The sequence below is a fragment of the Phyllostomus hastatus genome, unplaced genomic scaffold, assembly GCF_019186645.2.
Source record: "Phyllostomus hastatus isolate PE091 unplaced genomic scaffold, TTU_PhHast_1.1 phas_contig_34, whole genome shotgun sequence".
Lineage (NCBI taxonomy): Eukaryota > Metazoa > Chordata > Mammalia > Chiroptera > Phyllostomidae > Phyllostomus > Phyllostomus hastatus.
The window spans coordinates 54,388,031-54,414,990 of NW_025333857.1; the positions used below are offsets into that span (position 1 = coordinate 54,388,031).

General features: G+C 41.8%; 1 protein-coding gene across 3 annotated transcripts in view; it reads left to right on the forward strand.

Moving 5' to 3' along the window:
• The first annotated feature begins 1,618 nt into the window (after nucleotides 1-1,618).
• The window catches only part of SLC44A1 (solute carrier family 44 member 1), a 171,216-nt gene continuing 145,874 nt past the window's right edge, over nucleotides 1,619-26,960 (forward strand). For 2 of the 3 annotated variants that reach the window (XM_045840088.1, XM_045840087.1), the window contains exon 1: nucleotides 1,622-1,924. In XM_045840088.1, coding sequence (XP_045696044.1) covers nucleotides 1,889-1,924 — 36 coding nt within the window. In that variant the 5' untranslated portion in view covers nucleotides 1,622-1,888. Of the gene's footprint in view, nucleotides 1,925-26,960 lie in introns of all 3 variants that reach the window. The other variant, XM_045840086.1, reaches the window with a different exon arrangement.

A 26,960-nucleotide genomic window follows, 5' to 3' on the forward strand; every position in this document is an offset into this window, starting at 1 on the left:
CTCAGGGAGTTTGCAATCTAATTGTGCAGAAATGGGACTAGAGGCTTTGAAGTTTTATTTTTCCCCTTCTATTTAATGACCTAATGTTGCCGGTAACACACTGAGGATTCACCACCCCAGCAGTATAATGGACTTTCCAATCAAACTGAAAGAGAACGTAGGGAGAATACAGGGGAAAAAATTAATGATCTCAAGCAGGACTTCTTGAGTGCGTACTGATGTTATTTAATCTTCACAATCTTTCTCGGTCATCCCTATTATTCGTGTTTCACAGAGGAAGAGAATGAGGTTAAGTGATTCATCCAGTCACAGACATATGAATGAGACTGGAACACACCAACTAGGAATTCTTCTATGGCCTTTTCTTTGGCTGTCCCCAGGTTCCTATCTTTATTTGCTTGGGTTCCCTTTCCAAAGCACATTAAAGCCAACTTACTTCTGTGCTGTCCCCCTCCACCCCCACCCCTAGACTTTAGGTGATCCTTAGAACTTGCTGTCTTTTATGGTCATGCCTTCTAGAGTCTCATTCCCTGGCATTTTTGCAAATTAACTTTTTTTTTCTTTTTTAACTGATTCTGTCTTTGAGACATTCTTCAACAGGATGAAGCATAAAAGACCTATAACAGTGCTTGGTACCGATGGTTCTCTTATTATTAACCACAGTCTTTAGTTTTACTCCTGCCATCTAATAACTCATCTCATCTCACACTATTTCCTGAGGACTCCTTTGGGGCTGCAAATTTCTTGAAGGTAGTGACCACGTCTGCTTAACTTGTTGCCATCTTACAGGAACAACGGGGACTCGTAAGAGAGCAGAAACTTGTCTCTTTTGTTCACCTCTTTACTCCCAGTGCCTACAAGTTACTGGAACTTAGTATGCCCTCTGTAAAATTCAAAAGTATGCATGAATTAATACTCGATTATTGTGGACTATCGTCTGTGTAAGAAAACTTAGTTCGGATCCAATACGGCTCCGAGTTGAGAGACCTGGAAAATTTTATGTCTTTATACCAATTTTGACCTTGGGTGCACTTCATTAGGCTCTTGGTTCCCTTCAAAGCTCAGTTTTCTCAACAGAAAAATGGGGCCGGCAGCAACAGATGCTTGTTTCTCCTGGTATTCTATCCCACATTCCTTCTTCGGGGAAGGTTTATTGTGAGCGCTTTCTTCTGGATAAAAAGCTGCCGTCGGAGCAGTAAGAAGCCATCGGGGACCTCGCGTTGCGCTCCTAGCGGGGACCGCGAGCAACTCCGCGGGCCTCGCGTGTGTCTCCCGGGTCCGGAAACAACCCGGCCCCATTTACACTGAGAGCCTGCCCAGCCCTCGGGTGTCTCAGTCCCGGGCGCCCTTCTCGCCCCGAGGCAGCGCTCTGCCTCGGTGCCACCGCTAAAAGGGATCGGCACCGCGCAGGCTCCGACGCGCGCCAAAGGGCCCGGCCTCGTTTTGGCCGCCGCCGCTCGGCCGCCCGCGCGGCGCTGCACTGGGGGCGGGGAGTCTGATGGGAGACGCGCGAGGCGCTGAGGAGGCGGCGGCCCGGGAGAGGGAGCGGGAGAGGGACTGGGCGCGGGAGGCGGGAGGCGGGGGACAGGGGGAGGCGCCGCCGCCGCCCGCCCCTTTCCGCCGGAGAGCAGCTGCAGCAGCAGGAGCGGAGCCGGAGCCGGAGCCGCGCAGCCGCCGCCGCCACCGCCGCCGCCGTGGGATGTGGCCGGCGTCCACCTCGAGTCGCGCCGCCTCCTGAGTGCCCGCCGCCGTCCGAGCCGCTGCCGCCACCGCCGAGCCGTGCGGGGCCAGGCCGCGCCCTCCCCGGGCGCCCGCCGGCTCGCATGCCGAGGGGCTCCGGGGCGTAGCTGCGCGCCCGGCGCCGCCTCCGGGCTCCCCCGGCCCCGCCATGGGCTGCTGCAGCTCCGCCTCCTCCGCCGCGCAGGTGAGGGGCTCCCGCCTCCCGGCCGCCCGCCCGGATGCCTCCCCCGCGCCGCCGCGGCGCCCGCAGCCTCTCGCGGTCCGCGTTCCTCTCTCCAGCCCACCTGCACTCCGGAGCCCCTGTCTGTGCCGCGCGCCTGTCCCGCAGATGCCCCCGCGGGCTCCGCGGCTGCCAGCCCGCAGGGCGCCCCCAGCCCCGGGTCTCCCCTTCCCCACTGGGCCTCCTCTCCTCCCAGTCACACCTGAGCGGCCCGCCCCGCCCGCCTGCAGGTAGAGGCTACACTGGCGCCTCCTCTCTGCCCCAGGTGGCAGCCCCCTTCCCTCGTCTTCCGGGCCTGGCTCGTCTGCGCCCAGCTCGGTGGAGTCTCCTCGCTCCCCACCCGCCGACTCTTTTCTGTGCTCCCAGGAGGGCTGCCCCCAGTCGGGGCTCTTCACCCCTCTTCCACCTTTTTCCAGTTTCTGCTCCATTAGATGTCCCTTTTCTCTTGCTCGGCGCCCCCCAGACGGGTTCAGGTGTTTAGGCTGGTCCCGGAGCCCTTCGGCGGCCCGCTTCCCAGACCCCGCTCGCCTGTCTCCCACCGCATCCCCCCTTTGTGCCTTGACCCCAGGCCCCGCGGCCTCTTTGCACGCTGAGGCCCCTGCGGGAGCGCCGGGACCGGGCAGGGAAGGAGATTGGGCACCTGGTGGGTGACGGGAGCGTTACGGAAACTCCCTCTTTGTTGCCAGTGTAACAGGAGGAAGAGGTGCCGAATTTAGTTTTCTGTGGGCACTGGCTGAGTCTTGTCGCCGAGGGCTGAGATGCAGAGATTTCTCCTAGCTTCTACCCTGCCCCCATCCAAATTTTGCCAACCTCCCTCTCTTCTTGCGGATCGGAGCCCTTAACCTGGATGGAAATGTTTAGACGACTGTATAAGGATCAAATGTAATAGGACTTGACTGCTAGCCACTAATAACTGAGAGGACCTGTTTGTAAATTACCCAATTTAGTGGATTAGTGAGTGTATTTACAAATACGATAAAAAGCAATCAGGAATACTGCATCAAACTGTCTGGTGGGGGTGCATGAAAAATAGGCTCTGACAACGCCTGGGATGTAATCTCACAGTTTCATTAGCACAGAATTTAACTGTGGTGTTTGATTTGTTTGTTTTAGGGGGAGACAAGGGCTCTTGTTTTTAGAAATGAAGGCTAGTCGGTTCTTAGTGAAGAGAAATTCTAGTTTGGGAGAAAAAAATTCCTCCAGAGATCTAGCATCTGTGATAATGCCAGAGTGTTTTGCTGCTGCTAAATGACTATATATAACTCAGTTTTAAATAACCTGCATACTTGTTCTGAAAATCTGAGATCTGTTAGAAAATGACTAGAATTGCAGATGAATGGAGGACATTTATGCCTTATCAACTATCCATCCTATTTTTCCAGTTCTTTTCTTTCTTTTCCTTTCCCTCTCTCCCTCCCTCCCTCCTTTCCTTCCTTCCTTCCTTCCTTCCTTCCTTCCTTCTTCTCTCCTTCCCTCCCTCCCTCCTTCCATGTTTGCTTACCCATAGGTTTTTTTCCCCCCTACTAGGATCATAGGCTGATTGGTTTAGTTAAACCTTCTTATATTGTTAAAATAACAAAGAAAACTCTATGTAGTGGGTAGACCATGGTTTTCACATTAACAAATAAAGGTGTAAAATTACACAATACCCTTCACCTGGGTGGGGATTCTTGGGTGGAGGGGGAATCAAGTTGGGTGTTATTCATCAAATATTTACTTAAATGTTATTGTCACCAAAAAGGTATCTTTTATATTTCCTTCCTTTTAGGAACTTGGTAATTTTACATCCTCTTTTGATGGTAAGATACCTTTAAGACAGGAAAGTATTGATAGTTTATGGATAGCTTGTTCGGTCCCTGAACAATAAAATTAGGGAGGGATGGATGCTGCACCAAAGCTGTTCTAATAACAGGTAGTGAGTGAGTCTTGGCATTTGTCTAGCTTCCTATCATACTTTTCAGAATGCTGTCACATACATTCTCTTTGCTTTTTCCTCCTCCTGGAGACCTGTTTCCTTAATGCCATGTTCTGCAGACAAGACACATGTCATGCACCCCAAGGGGTGCATTTTTTTTTCCTGTGAATTCCTGTAACCAACCAGCCCCTGTCACATGTCTTTAAGTTCAGCTTTAGGGACTTGTTTTGTTCAGTGGAGCAGTGAGGAGCAGGTTTTGTGCCAAAGAGATCATTTTTTCCCCTTATTTGAGATTTTGGCATCATTCTTCATTTGTGAAATATTACCAGTCTGCTGACTTTTTAATGCTCCTTTCAGGAGCATCACCAGCTTTAGAATAATACTGCTTCGGAACAAAATAGGGAAGCAAGATGAAATCTCAGTTTGCAGCCTCCGCACCACTTTGAACCTCTCTGAGAAGCCTCTATTATAGTCTCAGGCAGAATGTTTCTTTCATTCCTTCTGCTGGATTGTAAGCTTCTTGAGTAGAGGAATTACTTTTGTTTTCTCTATCTTTGTATCCACTGTAGTGCCCTCTGTACCTTGTACGTAATAGTTGCTCAGCAATAGTCAATGAACAGAATTATATACACAGATTTGAACATGTAGCTGCCAAGTAACATTGAATATGAATTCAGCCCTGGTCTCAAGTGTTGTTTCACTTTCATGGGCTGGTTGACTGATTCATCCAGGCATCCTTTTCTAAACTCAGATAGGAACTGTTTAACTTGAAATTCACCTTATCTTAGTGGTAGTATCAGTTCGCAAAATTGAGCAAGTTTTTACTTTTCTCCTGGGTGTTTTGCGTAATGCTTATATTTCAGTTGGAACAGTGTCTATACCATCTTAAAAGAGCTTGTCTGCAAGCGCTAATGATAACCTGCGAGGCACATCAAAACACTGTGCTCGGAGGTAATCTGCATTTCAACTTGGCTTTTCTCAGTGGTGTTGTCAACAAAGTAAAGCCCTGGCAGGTTTTATCAATGTAAATATAGCGTGTTTTTTTTTTTCCCTAGGAGAGATTCACTTTTGAAATACATTTGTTTTTGTTCATCTCCTGCTTTGTTTTAGACTCTCTTAAGAGAGTTTATGGTCTTCCAAACTGTTTGATCTTTTGTAGTCTGTCCTGGCATTATTTTCATATTCTTGGTAGTATCTAGATATCACAGTTTGTCACCAAAATAATTATCCTATTTTCAGATTTAGATCAAAGGAAAGTGTCATATTCTATACTAACTTGTATTTCATTGCCAAAGGAGTAAATTATTGGCAAAATAATTTGTGCTGTATTCGGTATGTACACCTAAGAATCTTAAGTGTGTCTAATAAGTCAGGGGTCTTTTTTTTTTAAGAGTTTATTTATTTATTTTTAGACAGAAGGGAAGGGAGGGAGAAAGAGAGGGAGAGAAACATCAATGTGTGGTTGCCTCTCACATGGTCCCCACTGGGGACCTGGCAACCCAGGCATGTGCCCTGACCGGGAATCAAACCTTGACCCTTTGGTTCAAAGCCCACACTCAATCCACTGAGCTACACCAGCAAAGGCTAATAAGTCAGGGCTCTTATAAGACTCTTAATTATGCTTTGTTTTCTTTTTAGTGACCATTGCAAGTTATTTGCCAATATTAGCACTTGCTCAAAACATGCCAACATATGAAAGTTTTGACCTAAAAATCTCTTTGAAGGGAACATAGAAGTGAGACAGTCTTCTTGTTTTTTTTTCAGCATTAATCCTCCCTAAGACTCCTGAAATTTATTCCCAACTCTCCATAATTCGTTTGTTCTGTTATAACCTGACATAATTTCTACTCTTACAATGTTAAACTTCAAAGTTCACTTGTAAATCTTCAGAATTATTAAATGTTCTTTCCCATTGACAGACCAGTTGGAACGAAGGAAGCTTTTGAAAGATTACTTAGCAAATTGGCCTAAGTCTTTGTTGTTAATGGCTAGATTATTATTTCTCACAGCAGTGCTTTGGAGGCCCAGAGATTTTGCAAGTACTCTGAAGTCCTCTGTCCTTCAGTTCTAACCTTAGAAATTGTGAAAAAGATGGAGGACAATATTTTTGATTGAACAGACTGCCTCTCTCTGTCTGACTTTAGGAGAAATTGTACTTGTCTACTGTCTTGTCCCAAGGTTTTCACCTTGAGAGCTATATATTTAACTGTCTCTTTAAAGGTTTCATATCTTGTCTTGGGAGTAATGAAAAGCAATCAAGTGGTTCACAAATACTGGTTAACTTTTGAATATGCTAACTGTTTTTAATAATACTGTAGTCTTCCATCTGCTTTGTGGAATTTGAAGCCAGATGATCAAAATGAAATTGGAAGAGTGTGGCTTGAGTTACCAGCAGAAACTAAGTTTTTCCCTTGAAGTATGTCCAACAGAGTAGATTTGCTCTAACTGGAAAGACAGAGCCATAGCACTAAGACAGTTTTGTTTGTTTGTTTGTTTGTTTTTTTACTTCTTCAGAATACTGCTGGTAGCAGAGAAGATCAACCCTCAAAATAAGTAAATGAAAGTTAGTGTTAAAATTGTCTGGAAATAATGTACAAATATATTACTGTTTTTCACAGACCGTTTTCATATTTTAATTTCTACAGTAACTGAAGTTGATTTTACTGCCATTTTTATAGCTAAGGAAATCGAGACTTGGAGGTTGGGAAACTTGGCTGAAGTCACAGAGCCTCTGAGGGATCCAGACTTCAACTCAGGTCTTTGAATCTGAGCACTGTGCCACTCTTTGTGTTCATGTGCATGCTTCCCAGCTATTAAATTGCAGCTCCCTTTATCTTTAGATAAGGTCCACTCAATAGAATTTTGGATGAAGGAACTTCCAAGTTAAATTCATGCAACTATTGTGAACTTCTGCAGTTACTTACTACCTAGGGAGCAACATAGTAAAAGTAGTTTAGTTAGAATGTTCCCAGGCTTAACAAATACTATCAAATACTCTTTGATGTGTTAATTCTATCATTAAAAATGTTACTGACTGCCGGGAAGATAATTACTTATAAAAATATGTTCTATATTCTGCTACTGGTGATTGGTTAATAGCTGTTTTCTATTGCCACCTGCTCACATCACGGGAAAAAATATTAATTTGATAACGTTGGCTCAGATTTTTGGAATTCTGGGGGGTATTAGAGAAGAACTTGTCCTGCTACCTCACTTTTCTGTTGAGCTAAACTAGACTTGAAGAGATATGAAGTAGTTGAGGCAGAGAGCTAGATACTATCTGAGGCAGCAAGTACTAGCAACCTGGTTACTGTCTTACTCTCTTGATTTTTCTGTAGTACTGTTAATACTTAATGTCTTAGGCCTTCTCATCTTCGCATTTTTGGCTCCACATTGGCAACACTTGGGAACTCTAAAAACACTGATGCCAATGTCCCACTCCCAGAGGTTCTCATTTCATTGTCCAGGAGTGCTGCCTGGGCATCAGAAGTTCTTCCAGTTCCCCTGGTGTAGAAACTGGAAACCTGAATCACGCAGGGAGCTTGCCTTTCATTAGTTCCTATCTAGTCGTGGCATCTCGCCTCTTTAACCTGAACAGCACTGCCAGCACTCCAGTCCAAGCCTCCATCCTGTCAGGCCAGAATCTTGCTTACAGGTTCTATTCATTCATGCTCCCTTCTAATTTTTCTTTATACCGCCGTCTTAGTTATCTTTTAAAAATATAGAACTGATTGTGACCTTCTCCTAGTTGCAACTCTTTAGTGGTTTTTGATTGCTCTTGGGACAAAGGCCGGAATCCCAGACCCTAGCCAGCGAGTCCCTGTGTGGATGGTTCTCTGTCCCTCTCCAGCGTCTTCTCGTGCCACATTTCTCAGTCTTCGTGTTTTAACCTCACAGATTCCTCCCTCAGTGGTATTCCTTCTTTTAGGGCGTTTGCACATGCTGTTCATTTGCCTGGAAGGCCCTGTGCTTTTCTCCCTGCCTTTGGCCACTCACCCTTTAAGTTCCAGCCTGGAAGTCACCGCTTCAGAAAGGCTGCCTTGACCATTCAATCCAGGCCATGTCTCCTCGTGAAACTCACATGGCCTTATGTGTTTTCTACTCGAGTACTTAAAGCTATGAGCAAATAATTGCACAGTTAATGTTAATGTCTAAACCAGGAGTTGGCAAAACTATATAGCCCATTGGCCAAACCTGGTCAGCTACCTGTTTTTGTATGGCTTGCAAGCTTAGAATGCTAAAAACGGTATCTATATTTTTAAAATGGTTGAAAAAATCAAAAGAAGACTATTGCATGAGAAGTTTATTTAATGAAAATTATATGCAATTTGAATTTTATTGTCTACAAATAAAGTGTTTATTGGGACATATACATTCATTTATATATGAGGGGGGACCCCTCGTCCCCAAAATGGAATTATTTTCTGGAGGCCAGGCCTCTTGTAGTACAGGCTTCCCCTAGTAGGTGAGTGTTCTAGGAGCCCATCTGTATCAGTGCACCAGCTTGTGAGAGGCTGTATGCAGCTTCAGTGAATTTTTTTTGAGGACATTCAGTGAGTTTGCCCACTTCTTGATGGGTGATTTATGAGCACACCTGCCCACACTGTGCTGAATGTTCAGCACTTTTTGACCAAAAAACGGCATGACCCCTGGGCCCCACACTCCGTACTCATCTGATGTCACCCCTAGTGACTTTTTTTGTTTTCCTGGATGAAAAAGTCCTCAAAAGGAAATATTTTGCCAATGTGGAAGAGGTGAAACAAAGAACAGCAGAAGCTCTAAAAGGCATCAAAATCAAGTTCAAAAACTGGTTTCAGCAATGGAAAAATGTCTCAATAGGTGTATTGCATCAGATGGTGACTACTTTGGTACTTTGAAGGTGACTAAAGCTTAAACATGTAACAATAAATACACGATTTTTTATAAGTATATTCCGGGGGGTTTGGGGTTCCCCTGGTATTGTCTGTAGCTGCTTTTATGCTATAAAGGCAGAGCCGAGTAGTTAGTTGTGGGAGAGCCCTTATCACCTACAAGCATAACTATTAACAGAAGAAGTTTGCTGACCCCTGGTCTTCTAGACGCAGCTGGTAATGATGGACCACATCTGCTTTGTTCATTGCTGCTATTCTCTGGGCGTAGCTGGTATCTGGTATATGATGAGTGCTCATGTGGTGTTTGAATAAATTCACATCTAGGGATGGATGCGAATGAACTTTTATCTTAGCAATTCTGCTGTTTTAAAATTTGATACAAAATTTTTTTTGAAGGACAAATATTTTAGAAGGTTCTGAACAGAATTTTTAGCAGCAATCTTAAGCAGCTTCTATGTTGCCGGTGTGTGATGGAAGCAGCAGGTATGCTTTCTGAGGTGTTAGTTACCAGGTCAAGGTGGATGGGAGAAAACTAGTCCACTCCCATAATGGGCCGTTTGGATTTATAGTGCTGGTGTTTTTATAGCAGGTGCAAATTGATGGAACTTTATGTGTAGTGTTATAAAGAAAAAGTGTTTAAGCTCAGGAAAAGCTTCACTCGTTAAAGAGGCATTGTTACCTCTACTGCAGGAATTCACTCCATGAAAATGGTTGAAGTTTTCTGGCATGATGATATTTCTTCCCTTTTAGTACTTTTTGTTTTCTCATTTATTCGGAATATAGCATAGCATAATGTTCCAATGCATTGCACCAAACTTAGTACTTTCTTAAGAGGTGATTTTTGAAAGAGATTTGCATTTCTTTAGAATGTTTAAATATACTCTGGGGTAGAATGTGTTAGTTTTTTTCCCCTCTTGGCGGACTTCTCTGTAATCTCTTATCAGTCGTATCATGGAGTTTATTTAACAAATATTTAATTGTTACTTTATTTTTTGGTAAAAATAATATTATTCTTACTTTTAGCTGCTCTCTGCAACATCCCACAGCGAAATATTTAGACATTAATTTAGTCAGGAAACTCTTGAAAGTTATCTTTATTTTTAATTTTTAAGGTTGCCAGACAGATATTCTGAAAATTGTTAAACAGAAGTATTTGATTCCTGGATATATTTTTATAATGTAGAATAGGGAAAATAGCAAAAAGATGGAAAAATTGAAAATAGGGGGTTACTTAAGACATTCCAGTAGCAGTAAAGGTGTTAAAGCTTGCTTTTTTTTTCTTTTGGTAGAACTGTAATGTTGTAAGATTTTGTTCACTATGAACCACTTAGGATGAGTTCTTCTGTAAGAAAGAAAACAAAATCCCTTAAATCTAAATAGCTGGAACTTTAAGGAAAATGTATTACTTCATATATGTTGGAAGTAGGGTGAGTTCCAGGTTGGTTAGTTCAGTGGCTTGGTGATGTCAGCAAGGACCTGAGTTCTCTTTTTGTCCCTTGGAGGTAGGTACTGTTCCTCCCTTAGCTCTCGTCATGATCCCATTGGGTTCTTCCATGCTGTCTTTCGCTGAGCTGACAAACTCCAGTGGTTTTCCTTTAACTGGAGCTAGGGAGGGCTGTGTACTCATCCCTGAACAGTTTCTATCGAGGGGGAGGCAAAGGACCTCCTGACTGCCTTAGCCAAACCGGGATTGTCCTTTGAGTCCTGTGGAGGGTAGAGCAACACAGGAACAAAACTAGGATCTGGTGACTGGGTAGGTGGCCAATAGTATCTTCTACATAGTTCTGCCATTTTCTGCTTTAAATCACACTCTATAGTGTTCCCTAGCATTTTGCTGATAGCTCCATTATAACACTTGTCACAGTTCATAGTTGAAAGTCACACAATTATCTTCCTGTTCCCCCTGTGATACTGCTGCAGCCACTGCTGAGCCCTTTCTCTTTCCCCCACCTCCTCTTCCCTTCTCAGGCAAGGGTGGCTTCAGGATAAAGAGGAGCATTTAAGGTTGGAATAATGGTTTAAGTGGCTAATTAGTATTCCCACACACAGTGGGTCCCAAGAGAACCTTGAGGGGGTCAGTATAACCTTTTCCTCTGGTTCCCTCAGTCTCCCCCCCACCTTTTTAGGAAAGTCCTCTTCTGACTTTTCACTTCTGTGTGCATTTATCTTTGTTTGATTGTCATTTTCTCCTTTCATTTTTCCCTTCTTTTCCCTAATATGTTCTTTTTCCTTCCTTTTTGTCCCACCCTATCTGATACACTTAAGGAGCCATAAACTACTGAGTGGAATGTACCAGAAAAGAGAAAGTAAAAGAGAGTGCTTTTTTTTACCCCCTTCTCATTTATTTTTTTATGTGAGCAATAATAAAGCTGAAGATTCACATCGCTATTTAGAATATCTACAATATAAAGAGCTGTCGGTATAAAAATTGCATTTCTGCAACAAATAGCTAGTTTACAGAAGTGGAAATAGTAAGCTAGTATTTAAATATGTTCAGTCTTGCTGATAACCAGATTAACTCAATTTAAACCACAAAGAGACCCTTTTATATCTATAACTTTGGTAAAAGTTAACAGAAGGATATTAATTGCTCATGTGGTTTTGACTCAAGTATCCTTTATTGATTTGCTGGATAGAATGGAATGACCTTGTCAGGCCGCTGTTAGCACACGTTGAATGCCATAAAAAGTTAGCACCCTTTAGTAATCCCAAAGTGTAGCTATTCCATATGCAAGAGTCTTTCCATGTGGCATTACTTGTAATAGCAAAAAAGTTTAATTTTAAACATAATTGTTTCTGGTGTAAAATTTCTTAAAATAAAATTTAATTGAATTTAGCCTATTATATGTGTCTCATTTCGCCATCATCCACAACTGAATGATCCTCCCTTAATGGACCTGCTGTCCTAACAAGAAGTTCATTCCCCTCTGCTGCTCTAAAGGGCTCCTGGAATTCAGAGAATTGAACACTATCTTGTACTGTTGTACTGGCAAGAGCATGGGCTGTATAGCCAGACTCTAAGGTTTTGAATCTCAGCTCTGTCACCAGCTGGGTTATTTGGGCCAAACCCATTAACCTATGGTGCCTCAGTTTCCCCAGCTGTAAAATGGGAACAATGATGAAACCTACCTCATAGGCTTGTAGCACACTGCACAACCCATAAAGATATCTCAGACATTACCATATTAATATAAACTAAATCTTTTGGATGTCCTTATATTCATTAATGCTACCTCCACCCCCCAAAAATCCCATGTTTGGGATTTGGAAAAGGGACCCTGACTTTTAAATTGTGTCAGGAAGATGAATGCTGTGGGTGAAATGAATAGCAATAATAAGAGCAGGCTAAATTGGGTGGTTAGGAGTTCAGGGAATGGAGAAACCAAGAAGGATGGACTAGTTGGTGAGTAACCTTCATGGAAATGACCCTTGATCTGGCCTTGAAGTACGGGGTTTAGGAAGAGTAGGGTAGCGAGGCTTTAGTGGAAACCAGGGAGAAGAGAACACGTACCAGTAAAAGGAACAGTTAGAGCAAAGGCAAGGAAGCCTTTAACTTACTGTCAGTTTGAAAGGTAGCCAGAGTAGAGAGATGTTACTACATGTAGAGAAGGCATTAATATTTGAAGGGGAGGGAAATAGGCTGATGTGGAGGGTGTTTCAGGATGATTTAAGGGAGATTCATCTGACAGCATTGTCTCTGCGGGAAATGGTAAGAGAAGTAACCTGGGGAGTTCACTGACTGGAACCAAATAGTGTAAATGAGAAACAGAAGAGACATTATGGAGTTGAAACAGGATGGGCTTTTCTGAGTCTGGATATGTGGGATGAAGGAGAGGGATAAAATCAGTTTAGAATGTCATATAATTGGAGAAAGGTATTATAATTGACAGACACAGAAGTTGAGATGGAGACTAGTATCTGGGAAGGAGAAGATGAATTCAGTTTTATAGAGACTGAGTTTGAGGGGATCTTGACATTAATGTCTCCATGCAGCAATTTCCCATAGGCACTTGAAGACCGAGTACTAGATTTCAGAAAATGCTTTGGGTTATGTGCGTAGAGGGCATGGTTTTGAGGATGGGTGGTCCCTGAGGCAAAAGACAGGGATGAAATATGAGAACAGACAACTGGGGAATGAGTGCAGGGAACAGTGGTGACCAGTAGGGCTTCCCTGCGCTCACTTCTCTACTTGTCTGCTTGTGTATAATTTCATTTTATTCTAGTAACTCACATGGGTGCCGGTGTCATCCCCATTTTACAGATTAGGAAACAGGCTCCAAAAGTTTCGCTAGCTTGCCCAAGCTGCCCCAATTAGTGTAAAGCCAGGATAGTTGAAAGTCTGTCATTTCCTGCTGCCCTGCAATTTCCCTCTCTCTGCTGTACTGAGAGGTACTACATTTAAGTAGCATATTGAATGTACCTAGATAATCACTTCTCTGTCACTTAAATTAAGAGATTGTGGTTGTAGCATTTACTGCCAGAGTGTAGAGTGTATGTGTGAGTGCATGTGGGTATTGTATAGGGGGTTGTTGGTTTTAAATCAGTGCACCTCAAACTAGAGGTCAAAGTGTGAACATTTGGAGCAGAGTCCGTGTAAGTAATGGTTATAAACTTCAGACTCGGGGGACCCTCAACCGCTGTGCATGTCCTCTTGGGCCTTTCTGCATTTTCTTTGAAGAACTGCAGTTTGAACCAGTCTATCATGGCAGTGAGTTTACTCATTGTGACTAGTGTTGTGTCCTTTCCCCTTAACTCAGTTTCTTGAGACTACAATTTTAAGTAAAGAATGTATGTGTATATTTAGTCAGTTTTGGAGATCCATGGTCTCTGAAAGGGTTAATATAATTGATACTAACATCATTGAATAATGAATACCAACAAGGCTCTGGAGAGCTGTTAGGGAAGGGAAGGGTGAAGGAAATGGCCACAGTGAAGTTGACTGGCACGAACGATTAGCACGCACATTAGGATTAACTAGGAAGGCAGAGGTTTTTGACCACCCGGGAAAAAAATGGATTTTTTTAAAACTGCACTTTAAAAATTCAGCATATTTATAAGCACTTTATTCCTTGCTTGTTAGGCCCTGAAGCTTTTTCACATCCCTTCTGCATGTGATTCTGTGTTTTCGTGACAATTCTAAAAACATCGAGTGTTGTAAAAACAGTTCTAAAGGCATCAACTTTTAAGTCTAGCATATTAAATATATTTTGAAACTAGCCATGCATTTACATCAAGAAAAACATTTTGGATTTCAGTTACGAAGGATTAGAAATAATACTTTAATAAGACACTTCTTTTTAAAATTGAATGCAATACTAGTTTTGATGATAGTTTTTAAAAGTCTACAGTTGATTCTGAGAAAGTAAGCCAAGGTCAAGTGGAGACACGTGCTTCTGTTGTAGTGACCAGCAAACAGAAGCAGGGGGCTTGGCGGGGAGGTGGCAGGAACAGTTCCCTGGGACCTGCTGCTCACCAGGCTCTGTACTCAGGGGTGGTGGTCTACATGCCATCCTGTTTAAGAGTACAGATGTTCTTATGTAAGATACCTGATTCACTATTTCCCCAAGGAGGTACTCCCAAAGCACCAGGACTCCCCTCCAAGATGGTCCTCCAAAAAGAGTCTGAGCTCAAGAAAAAGGTGAGAAGTTCCTGCTCATTCCATACCAGTTTCCTGACACCTCGCACTCACCTCCCTTCCTCTTCCAATTTGTAGGGTCACCCTGCCCACTAGCATAGTGAGGGCTCTGCTCCTTACCCTGACCTCCGGGAAACCAATTTAACTTTGCTTAACTGGGCTTCATTGAACTTAAGTTGTCCTTAACTTTTTTTCATTGTATCTTGAACTGTTCTGCAGAGAACATTTTGAGACACAGTGTTTAATATATTCCTCAATTACATTATTTTAAGTGACAGCAAAAGTGAGTGTGGCAGCAACACGAATGTCACTGGACCAGGTCACCCGTAGGCAGGAAGCGCCGTGCAGACCTGAAACAGCGCTTTAGCGTGTTCTTGAATACGTTGGCAAAATGATGTCAATACATGTCAGGTCGCTCGAGTATATTGTGATCATTTAAAAATGTCTTGTGAAATGTTTCTCAGAGTAACAGTTTTGAGATCTCCACGAAGTCAGGGAGGAGTAAGAGGTTTACAAAAGGATCCTTCTCATTTGAAACTTCAGAATCTGAACTGCTGGGAGACCAGCTGGGCCAGCAGCGAGCGGGAACCAGCTATCTGTGTAGGGGGGGGGTTTCCTCTTTCCTCTGGGTCTGCGGTGGAGACACTAGGGGCACTTGTGTTACTGCTTAGCTCTCCAAGTGGCCATTCAGAGGTGGGACCTGCTGAATGAATGCTGACTGTCTTTTGTTGGAGAAAGAATCGAGGACAGAGATGATGTTATTTGGGCTAAGCAAATAATAGATCCTCAAGAAAGGTTTATTGAATAAATGTGGGGGATGGGGTAATCAGAGACTAAAATTTTAGTTTATAATGCTAGTGATACTTGTCAAAATGGCTGTTTTAAAACAAAATGTGTCAATGGAGAGCAATAGGGATGAACCTGAAAATTAAAATTAGTGACTCTTCCAAATGTTTTAAGTGAATGCTGCTGCTTTTGAACCTGACCTTTGAGGCAGTAGGAGGGCACTGCTAAGAAAAAAGTACAAGAATCAAGAATGTTGACAGAATAAAGAGAAAAGGGTTGGCCCATTGCATGTTTTGGTTCAGTTCATCAGGCTGTGAAGTACCGGATTCCTCCAGAATGAGACCTTCCCTCCAGAAGTCTGCGCACTCTGTTAGGGAGACAGTGCAGAGGGGAGGAGGGGCTTCCACAGAGTGTCAGAGCACACCTGGATCTCTTTCTTAAAGAGCCAAAACTTATACTGGTTTACAGTGTATTAAGCGCTGGTGATTTCTTGGTAGATGCTCAATTAATTTTTAAAACTAAGCTGAAAATACAGAAACGCCCTAAAGGAACATAGATGTTATTTTGGAGGTGTGATCTGTGTCTCTACTTACCTGATGAGGATGGAGTTCAATAAACTGTAGGGTAAATATATTGTATCTGTAGGTATGACAGTATTTTATTATACCAAGTGAAAGAAAAAAAAATACTGTCCTTGAGTAGAAACTGGTAAAGTTTCATGAGCCTATAGACAAAGCATATTGACTGTTGAGGCAGTCCCATAGAAAGGGTGGTACCTGTGCTATGTTTAATTTTTTTTTATGTTGAAATGACCACCATTTAAGCAGAGGTGTAATTTTTGTTCTTTAATAACACAAAATTCTAGAAACTTTAAAGCAGAGCAAGTCAAAAGTGTTCACGAATGTCTGGTGGCTCTCTTGCTACTCATCTGCCTCTGTGGACTGTGTCACAGGTCTCTGCTTCTTCACCCTGTCAGGAAGCCCAGGTGCTCTTGTCATGCTCCCAGAGTCTCATACCTGACTGGGTACTGTGACCTGTTTAATGTCCTATGGCTACTGAACCACAGGGTCCTGGGTGATTATTTACTTCATCTCTGACTGCTACATCAGACCACCTTCTTGTGTAGGTGTCTCGGCATGCATTTCTTCCTCTATTCTTTAAGTATGTATACCTCAGTTGCTTTCAAAAATATTTAAAGTGATTTATATTCAAATATAAATATACTTGAGACTTAAAATGAAAAGTCAGAAGCTAAAAGGAGATGGAGGTGGGGGAGAAGGAAGAAGTTTGTGTGTCCTGACATGCCTGACCTTCCTTACCTATGAGCGTTTCTCTTCCTGTTGTACTGTATACTGTCACTAATTCAAAGGAGATTATTACATGGAATCCTCTTACAGAGTCCCAAACAGACAAGGACTTAAGAGGTCTGCCGTGTGACCCGCCACTAAGGTATCACATCCAGTAGGTGGATTTTATCTAGGCTCAGCTTAAATACCTCCATCAGCAGAGAACTAACTGCTTGCTGAAACAGTTAAGTCTGTTTTCATGCAGTTATTAGAAATATTGTTTTTTGCACAGATGAGCTCTGTGTCCGTATAACTTTATGGTTGGTTCTTATTCTCTACCCATTAGCCAGATAGAATAACTGAACAACTGAAGAATGGCTGAAATCCGCCTGTAGTGCATATCAAGTTTTGTGTGTGGGTACATTTTAAATTTAAAAACTCTAAATTTATACAGCCATTTCTAAATGTTATGATTCCAGATCCTGTACTATTCTTATGCTTTGATTTTTAAATTTATTTAATTTTTATTTTTATCAAAGCTATGCCTACGTATATTTTTTAAAGAGTCCAACATTTCTATCAAGATTGTTACTATATTTTTAAGAAATGCCTCTTCCCCATTTGTCCAGAGGAACCTGAAACACTAATTCAAAAGAATATATGCACCTCTCTGTTCATTGCAGCATTATTTACAATAGCCAAGATTGGAAACAGCCCAAGTGTCCATCAATAGAATGGTGGATAAAAAAGCATTGGTACGTTTATACAGTGGGATACTACTCAACCTTGAAAAAAGAGAAGGAAGTCTTATCTATCGCAGCAGTATGGATGGACCTGGAGAACATTAAGCTAAGTGAAATAAGCCAATCAGAGAAAGACAAGTGCCATTTGATTTCACTCATATGTGGAATCTAATGAACAAGCAAAGTAGAGACAGCCCCTGGTCAGGCTGACAGCTGTTGGGGAGGGGGTGCTGGGTGGGGGATGTGGAGGGATTGGAAAAAAAACTCTCATGGACACAGACAACACTATGGTGATTGCTAGAAGAAGGGGCAATAGGGGGAGGTAGAAGAGGGTATGGGGAGGGTAAATGGTGGTGGACGGACTTGACTTGGGGTGGTGAACACACAGTACAATGTACAGATGATGTGTTATAGAATTGTGTACCAGAAACCTGTATAATTTTGTTAACTAGTCACCCCAATAACTTCAATAAAAAGGGGAAAAAATGCCTCCCCTCCTTTTTCACTGCCCTGAGGCCATCAGTTTTAAATCTTGGAACTGTAAGTCTTTTGCTTTTCCCCTTTGTGCCCAAACATGCTGCCTCCTGATTCTTCCATTTTGGGCATTAATTTTGGCCTCCACTATGGAAGATAAAGATCATGCTGTCTTCCAACACTGTTATTTGTCCCTATCCCATGTACATATTTTATGTCCCCCTTATTTTTCTGCTGTGGATATATCATAATCTTGTTTGGATCAGTGTTCAGTCTTTATGACCATGTAAATGTTCTTGCAGCCAAGTCATGTAATAGTTCATCATTCCTACTTAATCTTTTGTTGCTCTAGTGATAACAGTTGCCTGTTTTGCTGTTTACCTATACTGACCTCTAAATTCTTGCCTAGTGTGTGAATTTGAGTCTGCTCAGACACCTTTGATACTCTCCATTTCAATTTGTGAGTGCGTGCAACATCAGTTTCACTTTCTTGATGGGATCTGCTCCCGTAGCTCTCATCTGGGCTGGCCACTTTTCAGACAGTTGTCAGTCTGGAATCTCCCTTCACATCATACTGGGCATTCCCTTAGTCTTCATGTTGGACAAGTCTGCAGGCATGTAACTTGTCCGGACTCCCAGGGTGTGAGCTCTTCCTTGGGAGACAGGAGAAGCAGTGTCTTACCTCTCTGTGTTCACAGTACTGCACTGGTCTACCATGTAGAAGACATTCTGTAAATGCTGGAGTAAGCTTGTTTATTTGCAACACTGTAGGGTCCTTTCTGAATTCTCTCACCTATTAGGGCTTCACTGTTTACCGACCAGTGTTGAGTCCCATCTTAATAAATTTTGATGATATCTGTAAGGGTATGCTTTCTTCCTTGTGTTGAAAGTGTCAGGATTTACTGAAAAAAGGTTTTTAAGAGTACCTGCTAGTTTTCCAAGCATTATGCTGGGCTTTGGAAAGAATAGCAGCAAATAAGACAGCTCGTGCTCTCCTGGAGCTCACAGCTGAGTCATGTAATAGTTCATCATTCCTACGTAGTCTTTTGTTGCTCTGGAGATAATAGTTGTCTTGTTTTGCTGTTTACCGGTTTTTCTATGTACTTATGACTAACCGACCTCTAAATTCTTGCCTAGCTGTGTGAATTTCTATGAGTCAGCTCAGACACCTGAGATACTCTATCAATTTCGATTTCCGAGTGTGTGCACAGGGAGGGTCACAAGATGCCAACAGTGAGGTTTTGTGCACCACCCATCCCGCTGAAGTGTTACAGTGACATTGAGGGCCATCCAGGCGATGCTTCCCTTTTTTCCAAAAATTTTCTCCTAGAACTGCCTCTAGTTCTTCTTTACGTATCATATGTGACACATGCCAATTTTACTGCCACCACCCTAGTTCAAGTCATTGTTGTCTTGGGTTTAGGTGTCTGCAGTCTTTCTTCCACACAGCCGCCTGAGTGACCGAAAAACTAACTCGGATCCCATCTCCTGTGAGCTCAGAGCCCTCCAGTAACTTTCACCACACTTAAATATGCTTTCTCTCCACCTTAATCCGTCTGTGTTTACCTCCTCACCTCCGCTCCTGCCATTGTTTTCATTCATGATGTTGTGGTGCAGTTCACTGTTCTCAAACATGCCGAGAGTCTTCCTTCCTTGTCAGGCCTGTCCTCCCTTTGCCCGGCTCTACCTTCTGGTCTGTCAGACCTGCTCCCTCCGTTCTGAATAGCCCTTCTACTCCAAAGCCCTGTCATTTTCCTTTTCTTTACCCGGCTGCATTTTTTTTTGGGGGGGGGGGGTGGTTTGATCATCACCTGACATCATTTATGTATTTTTATTGCTTTTCTCCCTTCATAAGTTCCATAAGCACAAGGATTTGTCTCTTGTCGATTTCTGTCTCCCTTCCGTTGGACTGCCTTCTGCCTGGCACCTAGAAGCTGGTCAGCCAGTGTGTGTTTGTTGAGTGAATAATGCACTGTAGAATCAGTTCACATCATTTCTTCTGCCTCCACCTTTTTACGTCAAAGCCGTTCTGTTCAGATAGGCCGGTTTCTTGGCAGAGGCATTCTTCCAGATTTAATTAGGTGCCTCTGGTAGAGTTAAGTGCTTCATCTTTGCAGTGTCTCAAACCTGTAAAACACTAAATTCTATTCTTTGATGCCATCTGTGTAACCAGTACTTAATTTCCCACATGCTTCTTAGTCCTGTTTGAATAATAGATAAAAGGACCCACTGTGGCTCTGAGTCCTATGGTTTTATAATTCCTGGATTCATTTCTCAGATTTCTGCTGCTATTTTTTTGTTTTGTTTTATGTTTGTTATTTCGTAATCTTGACAGCCTTTCTTTCACCTCTTGGATTCTTCTTGTCAGACCTTGTTAAACTTGTTAATTTTCTATGAAGCATGCATGGTCTGATGGTTTTCTGGAAAGTTCTGACAAATCCTTGATCTCATATTTATGCTATAGCTCCACTGGTACAGATATTTTTATTCTTTTCTTCTTCTATATTCCCTGGTGTCATTTTTTTTTTTTAAATCTCTAGTTTCAACTGGGCCTGGGAAAGGCTTTGTGAAGGAAAAGGAATGGGATTTGGTTTTGAGTGATGAATAATAACTTCAGTGAGACATAGGTAAAGGGACTCTAGCCTGCAGGGATGGCATGAGCTAAAACATAGAAGTGTCAAATGCAAATGTATTTGGCAGAGTGGCTTGGGATGAATGGAGCATGTTTTATCGATAGTGTGAGATCTGGCTGAAAAGGTAGATTGTAACCTTAAATGCTAGCCTCAAGATTATGGAGGTTCTGTCCTCTGGTCTCATAATATTTTTGTATTTCCAGTACAAGAGTTGTTTTATTCTTTTTTATATTGGCAAGTTGAAGATGAGGGCCTTTTAAATTTTTTCCTATCTTTAATAGCACCAATACTGCACTTAAGAGGTGTTAAATGTTGAATTGTGTAAGAAGGTTTAATCTTCCCAAGAATATAAGGCCAGACTTTTTCTTCTGAATTAATTTTAGAAAGTGTGTGTGTGTGTGTGTATCATGCCTCCTATGAGTTTGCACTGTGGAGATTCATCTTCTGTCTTTGCATCTCCCACATCACTTTTTCCATTTATATATGTGATCTTCACAACAAGCAGTGCTGACATTAAGGAGAGGGGCCTGGGAGATCCTTAGCTTCCTCAGTATCTTTATCAAGTCCTCATCCTTTGATAGGAAAGTTAATATTTACACAATCTTCAGTGCAGTGCTGTGCAGGGGCATCTGCATGCACCCCCTCCAATGAGAGAACTACCTCTGTGTCCCTCAAAGGAGAAAACCTAGAGCTACCATTAAGAACAACCTTATGTATTATGTATAACTATCCTGTTTACAGCTGAGAAAACCAGTTCATCAGGTTAGGGATCTAAGATTATTTAGCTGGCAAGCAAATGAGCTAGAATTGGCACAAAGGTGTTATGTTATCCCTTCATCCTGTATTTTTTAGGTATCCCAAATTCCACTTAAGGTTAATAAATGGTCTATTGGCCAATTAGAGAGAACGCGATTTGTTCAGCTTTGGCTAGTGCTTATGTATTTACCTCCCCAGCTGCTGAGGGATGTAGGCAAATACAGAGCCTCTAGTCTTGTGACATGTGCAAAAAAATATAATGGAGAAATAAGTATTTTATATACCACATTAAATATTACGTTAAAATAATTTCATTCATCATGTTTTTTAAATTTTCTTGCCTATATTTTCAAAAGTGATGTAATTCTGAAAAGAGCTTTCTCCACTTGGAGTAAACTATTGCTACTGACTGATAATTTTAATTAGAGTCAACAAAAATTCATTTCTGAGACATACAGTGTTGATACATTAGAGGCAGGGGTGTTACTCCTCATTGTCACCACGGTTAACATGTTGGCGTGGACTGTGGAGATGAGCGGACTACACTTGGATTTCATTAGTACTCGTCAGCTAGGGTTTTCCTTTTTTGTTTTTCAAGTTCTGATTGAACAGGTGCTCATCGATTTGAAAAATCCATATGTAAACTCAGGATGCTGGGCTCTTACACCGTATCATGGTGGGTGATTTGTGTAAAATTACAACTAAATGAATTTCATTCAAGCCACAGGAAGCTCGAAGATGTGAGTCCACTGCTAAAGAGTGTTGCGTCCTGCGCACACTGTGCCATTCCTCCCTGCAGTCCCAGAACAGCCATAATCCACACCCTTGTGCGTGTCAGCATCACTGTCCATTAACCAGTTCGGTCTCGCTCCAGAGTTACTGTTTCTGTTTTTTCCTCAACAGAATGTGCCCAGTTCTTTTTGCCCTTGGTAATTTAATAGCGAACTGCTTTTCCTGGCTCTGACTCCCCTCACTCGAGCAGCATTTTTGAGGTGTAAGGAACCCTTAACCCTGTTGGCTGTCTTCTGCGATTTATCCACGCCCACAGTCTCATGTGAGTGAATATGAATGAATATGATAGTTCTCTAAGTTATTTCTTTACACATACAAATACGTTTCACCGTGCTAAAGGAATACTGACATAGATGTTAGAGATAAGAATAGTGACTAAAACTAATAAAAGACAAAGGACATATCAGTAGGATTTTGCTTATGTTCCTTATAGCAAACTCTTGTTCATGTATTCAGTAGCTAAACCATTAATTCTCATTTAACTGGGTGTTTCCCTATAAGCGATATGAAGCTTCCCCTTGCCCACTTTCATTCTATGTAGCAGTATTTCTGTTTGGCCAGCATTAGATTCAAAATTCCCTCTGGGCTCTACCCTCAGTTTATTCACCTGGACTTTGCCCAAGGAGCAAGAGTTGTACTGGAGGCAGACTTTTTGAACAAGCATCTTTACTCCTGCCTCACTGCTTTTTCTTATGACACTTGTTTGGAATTTCTTCCCTTCTGTCCAAATCTTGTCCTGATGAGCCAGCTCATATCCCTTCCTTTCAAGATGCCCTTCTCTTTAGCCCACACTGATCAGTCCCTTCTCGGAACACTGACACTGAATTACACATTAGCCCAGGTATCCATATCTAAGTGTTTCATGTTGTCTGCCTATAGAAATACTGCTTTTCTGAAGGCATAGAGACGAGGTCCTGTCATTCTGGGCACGAAACAAGTCCTCATGGCCAGAATTTAGTAACAGTGACACTTAAGTATCTCTCAAGTGTTCAGTTTCCTAAATGTAGGGCTAGATGTGTTACACATATTATCGTTAGTCTCATGATGTTACAGATGAGGAATTAGGGACACATTGTTAAGTGAGTGGCCCCAAGATCAGATAGCTTCTTTGTAGTCGAGCCAGGATTTGTAAACAGGTTTGCCCAGCTCCAAAACCTGTGTTCTCTGTACTGTGCCAAATTCCTTGTACCTCTGGCCCAGACATTTGTGTATGTGTGAACAACTGAAAGAAAGAAGTGGAATTTTTTATTTCTCTGAACATGACTTTCTTCTTTGATAGACACTTAACTGTGTACTGCTACCCACCTGGCACTGTGGGTCCAGGTTGTGAAGGGTAATAATTTAGCAGTTTCTGTCCTCAAAGCTCTTGAATCTAAATGGGCATCTATGTGGCAGGATGAAGTAAGATCTAAAAATGGAAACTAAGTAATTGTGTGGGCCTTTGGAGAAGACTGTCATTTCCAACTGGAGGGATTACTGGTGGTACCAGGAGTTAGCATTTGTTCTTAGTCTTGATGGGATGATAAACATGGGAAGGAAGATTATAGTCAGAGTTTGGACTTTGGAACTTAGAGATTGGGGTTCCTGTTCCTACCCCATCACTTACTAGCCAGGTAACCTTGAGAAAATTAGCTGATAGCTCTGACTTTTTCTTATTTAGTAGCATTTACCCCTGAGGGTTGCAAGAAGACTGTAGGAAAAAAATCACATGTAAATCTCTTAGCATTCTGCTTAGCACATAATAAGTGCTTAGCAAATGTTAGCCAAAGTAAGTAATTTTAGTAATGGGAAAGGTATGAACAAAGGCTTAGAGACAGCTTGGTGGTGGGTGTTCAGGGTGTACAGGGGTTTAGTCTCTTTGGGACTAAGTATGATGGGACGTAGTGGGAGCCTTGAAAGGCAGATTGGAAATTACAGCTTCAGCGAATCATTTCACCCTTAGAATATTATTTCCTCTCCATTAGACAATAGATAGAGACATCAGAGTTTTTGTTTTGACAGAAATAATGTGTTATAAAATGAATTGTAGGAAAATAACGTACAAGAATGGGGAAAATAGACTAAAGAGGAGTGGAGGGGAACAGGGAGATTGGCTGATGGTGGAGTAGACCGGGGGAGACTTGGTCCGTGCAGGTGGGTGGGGACAGAAGGGCAGTGAGAGAGAGAGCTTGCAGGAGCAGAGATGACCTCCTCTCTGCTCATGGTAGCTCAAGATCACTGCACCGACACTAAAATGTATGTATGTTTATGGTTTAGATAAAAAAATCTTTGTGTGCTCATTGTAGAGAAAAGTTTAAAGAATAAAATAGTCATTTATAATTTCAGCATATAGAAAGAACCACTACAGGCTTTAAGGTCCTTCCAAATTTAGAATGTCCTTCATACCCAATATTAGTTGAAATAATGGTTTATTCTAATTTTCACATCAGTTCAAGTCTGTGAATGTGATCATTATTACTTTTTTGAGGTAGTTTTCCTTTATTTGCTCAGGTGTTTATATTTTGTTGTGCTAGATCAATGAAAGAGTGTGGTTTTGGTTCAGGGTATCCATTTTTTACAATTTGCTCATTGAGAAGAGCTGAATTTCCAGATTTCTGCAGCCCTTCTATATTAATAACTAAATGAAACCAACTTTGTGGAATTGGTTTCTTTATCAATCACCCTAAAATCACTAAAATTTGTGTGTTTTTAGAATTAGCACCCTCTTTTCATTTTTATTTCAAAATAATTGTCAGAAGAGTTGCAAAGAGTACAGAATGTTCCTGTATTGCCTTAATTCAGCTTTGTCTAAGGCTGGCACCTTATATGTCCACAGTACATTTATCGAAACTAAGAAATGGACATTGGTACAATACTACTAACTAAATTGCAGTCTTTATTCAATTTTTCCCAGTTTTTCTGCTGCCATCCTTTTTCTATCCCAGGGTCTAGTCCAGGAGCCCACATTGCATTTAGCTGTCTTGCCTCCTTAGTTAAATCCTCAAACCCATGATAGTTTCTCAGGCATCCTTATAGTTCATTACCTTGTCCTTTCAATAGGGACAAGTATGTGCCTATGCTTTTAAAGTCATGCGTTATATTGGGTTGGCCAAAAAGTCCATATGGTTTTTTTCCATAAAAGACACATTTATCATTTTCACCAAAAACTTTATTGATGTGGATATTTTGAGTATGTCAACTATCTTCCTCTATTGTCTTCTCGTGGGTAGAGGCTGGGGTGCTGCTGAAGTCTTCCAATGCACAAGACAGACCCACAGCGAAGAACTGTTGGGCCAAAATATCAATATTTCCAAGAAACTTTGCAAACCACTTTTGACATGTTCAATCAGTCACAGCCCCTTCTCCATATACTGCACAAGTCTTTTTTCACATTTCAGTTGTGTTTTTACATTTTTTGAAGTAATAAAGCATAATAGGCCGAAAATGTTGCATATCCTCTGTCTTCAATACTAAAATGGCTACACAAAAATTCACCAGTTTTGATTTTTTTAAAAAAAGGCATGCTGATATGAGAGCTGTCACAATACAATCTAACAAAATTGTTTAGCATGAAGTTAAAGACAACTCAGACTACTAGAGCCATGGTACAGAAAAAACTAAACAAACTTTTTGCCAACCCAATGTAATTTGAAGTCCATACATGTGTGGGCCAATGTGAAGTTTAAATTCTTTTTCTTTATTTTGTGAAGTTTAAATTGTTAACAATAATGATATAAACAGGTCTATAATCTTAAAATTTCAAAATTAATTAAAGAATCAGTAAAATAATAAACTTGTTAACTCCCAAAGTGCAAAGTAACGGGCCTGTAGCTAGTCTGAAGCATTCTTGATGTAATAACAGGTAAGTGGCATTTATGAAATAACCATACTCTACAACTGTGGGTGTATAGTCCGGATGTTTTGATTCATCATGAGTCTAGGTTTACATCATAGACAGTAACTCCAGTGTTGATTTCAGGTCTTTCATGAAAATGAATGTTTTTACAGTGCCAAGGATAGTAAACCTGTTCCAGAGTTGAGTACATGTCAGATCGCTTTGTGCTTTGTAATTTCATCTTTAGAATCTCATGAAATTGACTTTTTGTTGGTCAAGTTTTGTTTTTAGCTCTTGCATTTTGTGAAATTGTGAACCATGCCAGCAGGACAAATACTTGATAATTCAGGCTTGGCCCTGAAGGATGTACTTCAGAGGCAACCTCAAACACTGGTCGTGTACTTCTTTCTCTCAGAAACTTGTGAGTTTCTTTTGGGTTAGCCTTGTTTTTAAATTCAGTGATTCCATTGTGTGTGGCAGCTGGTCAGCGCTGGGGAAGGAATGCAGTCTCCAGTTGCATGATTCACGTGTCCGGTTTGAGTTGGAACACTCGTATTTCCGTGGCCGTATCAGCAGAGCTCCCTCCCCCCTGCAGTTTCACTGTAGAGTGTTCAGATGTCTTGTCACTTCATGGAAGGACAATCTCATGAGTCACCAGGGGGCCTGACAAGTCAAGCCACTCAAAGCTGTTTAATTCCAAGTGTCCTTGATCTGCGGAAGCTGCTCAGTAAATCTCTTAAGTTTGCAGAACCTAGCCGTACAACCGCATTAAAATAAATTTCTGTGCACTGCTTCAGCTTCCAAATATGCCTTGAATTTGTGGTGATGAAGGCCATAATCTCAAGAGTTATAATTTGTTGCTGCTTTTATCACATCCTGCTGTGAACCTGATTCATTCATTCAGTAAGTAGTTACTGAGCATTTCTATGTGCCAGGAACTATTGTAGGTATTGTAAGTACCGAGCACCAAGCCGTCCTAGTGGATAAGACAGATACTTAAATAAGTAAAATATACAGGTTAGCAGAGTAAGATATTGCTTCTATGGAGAAAAGTACGTTAGTGGCTTGTGATCTAGTGTGACTTATCCCTTACACCAGTATCATTCCTCTTTGGCCAGTTGTGTATGAGGTAATGCACTCCAAAGAAACTCGCTGCGGCAGAACAGACTCTGCTGCTGCCGTGGGACTCCTAAGGGCTGACACAACCCCAGGACCAAACTCACGTCTGCCTCCTTGGATAGGCTAGAGTTTTTCTGTTTAAAAGAGGGTATCTGGTAGAAAAGACCTAAAATTAT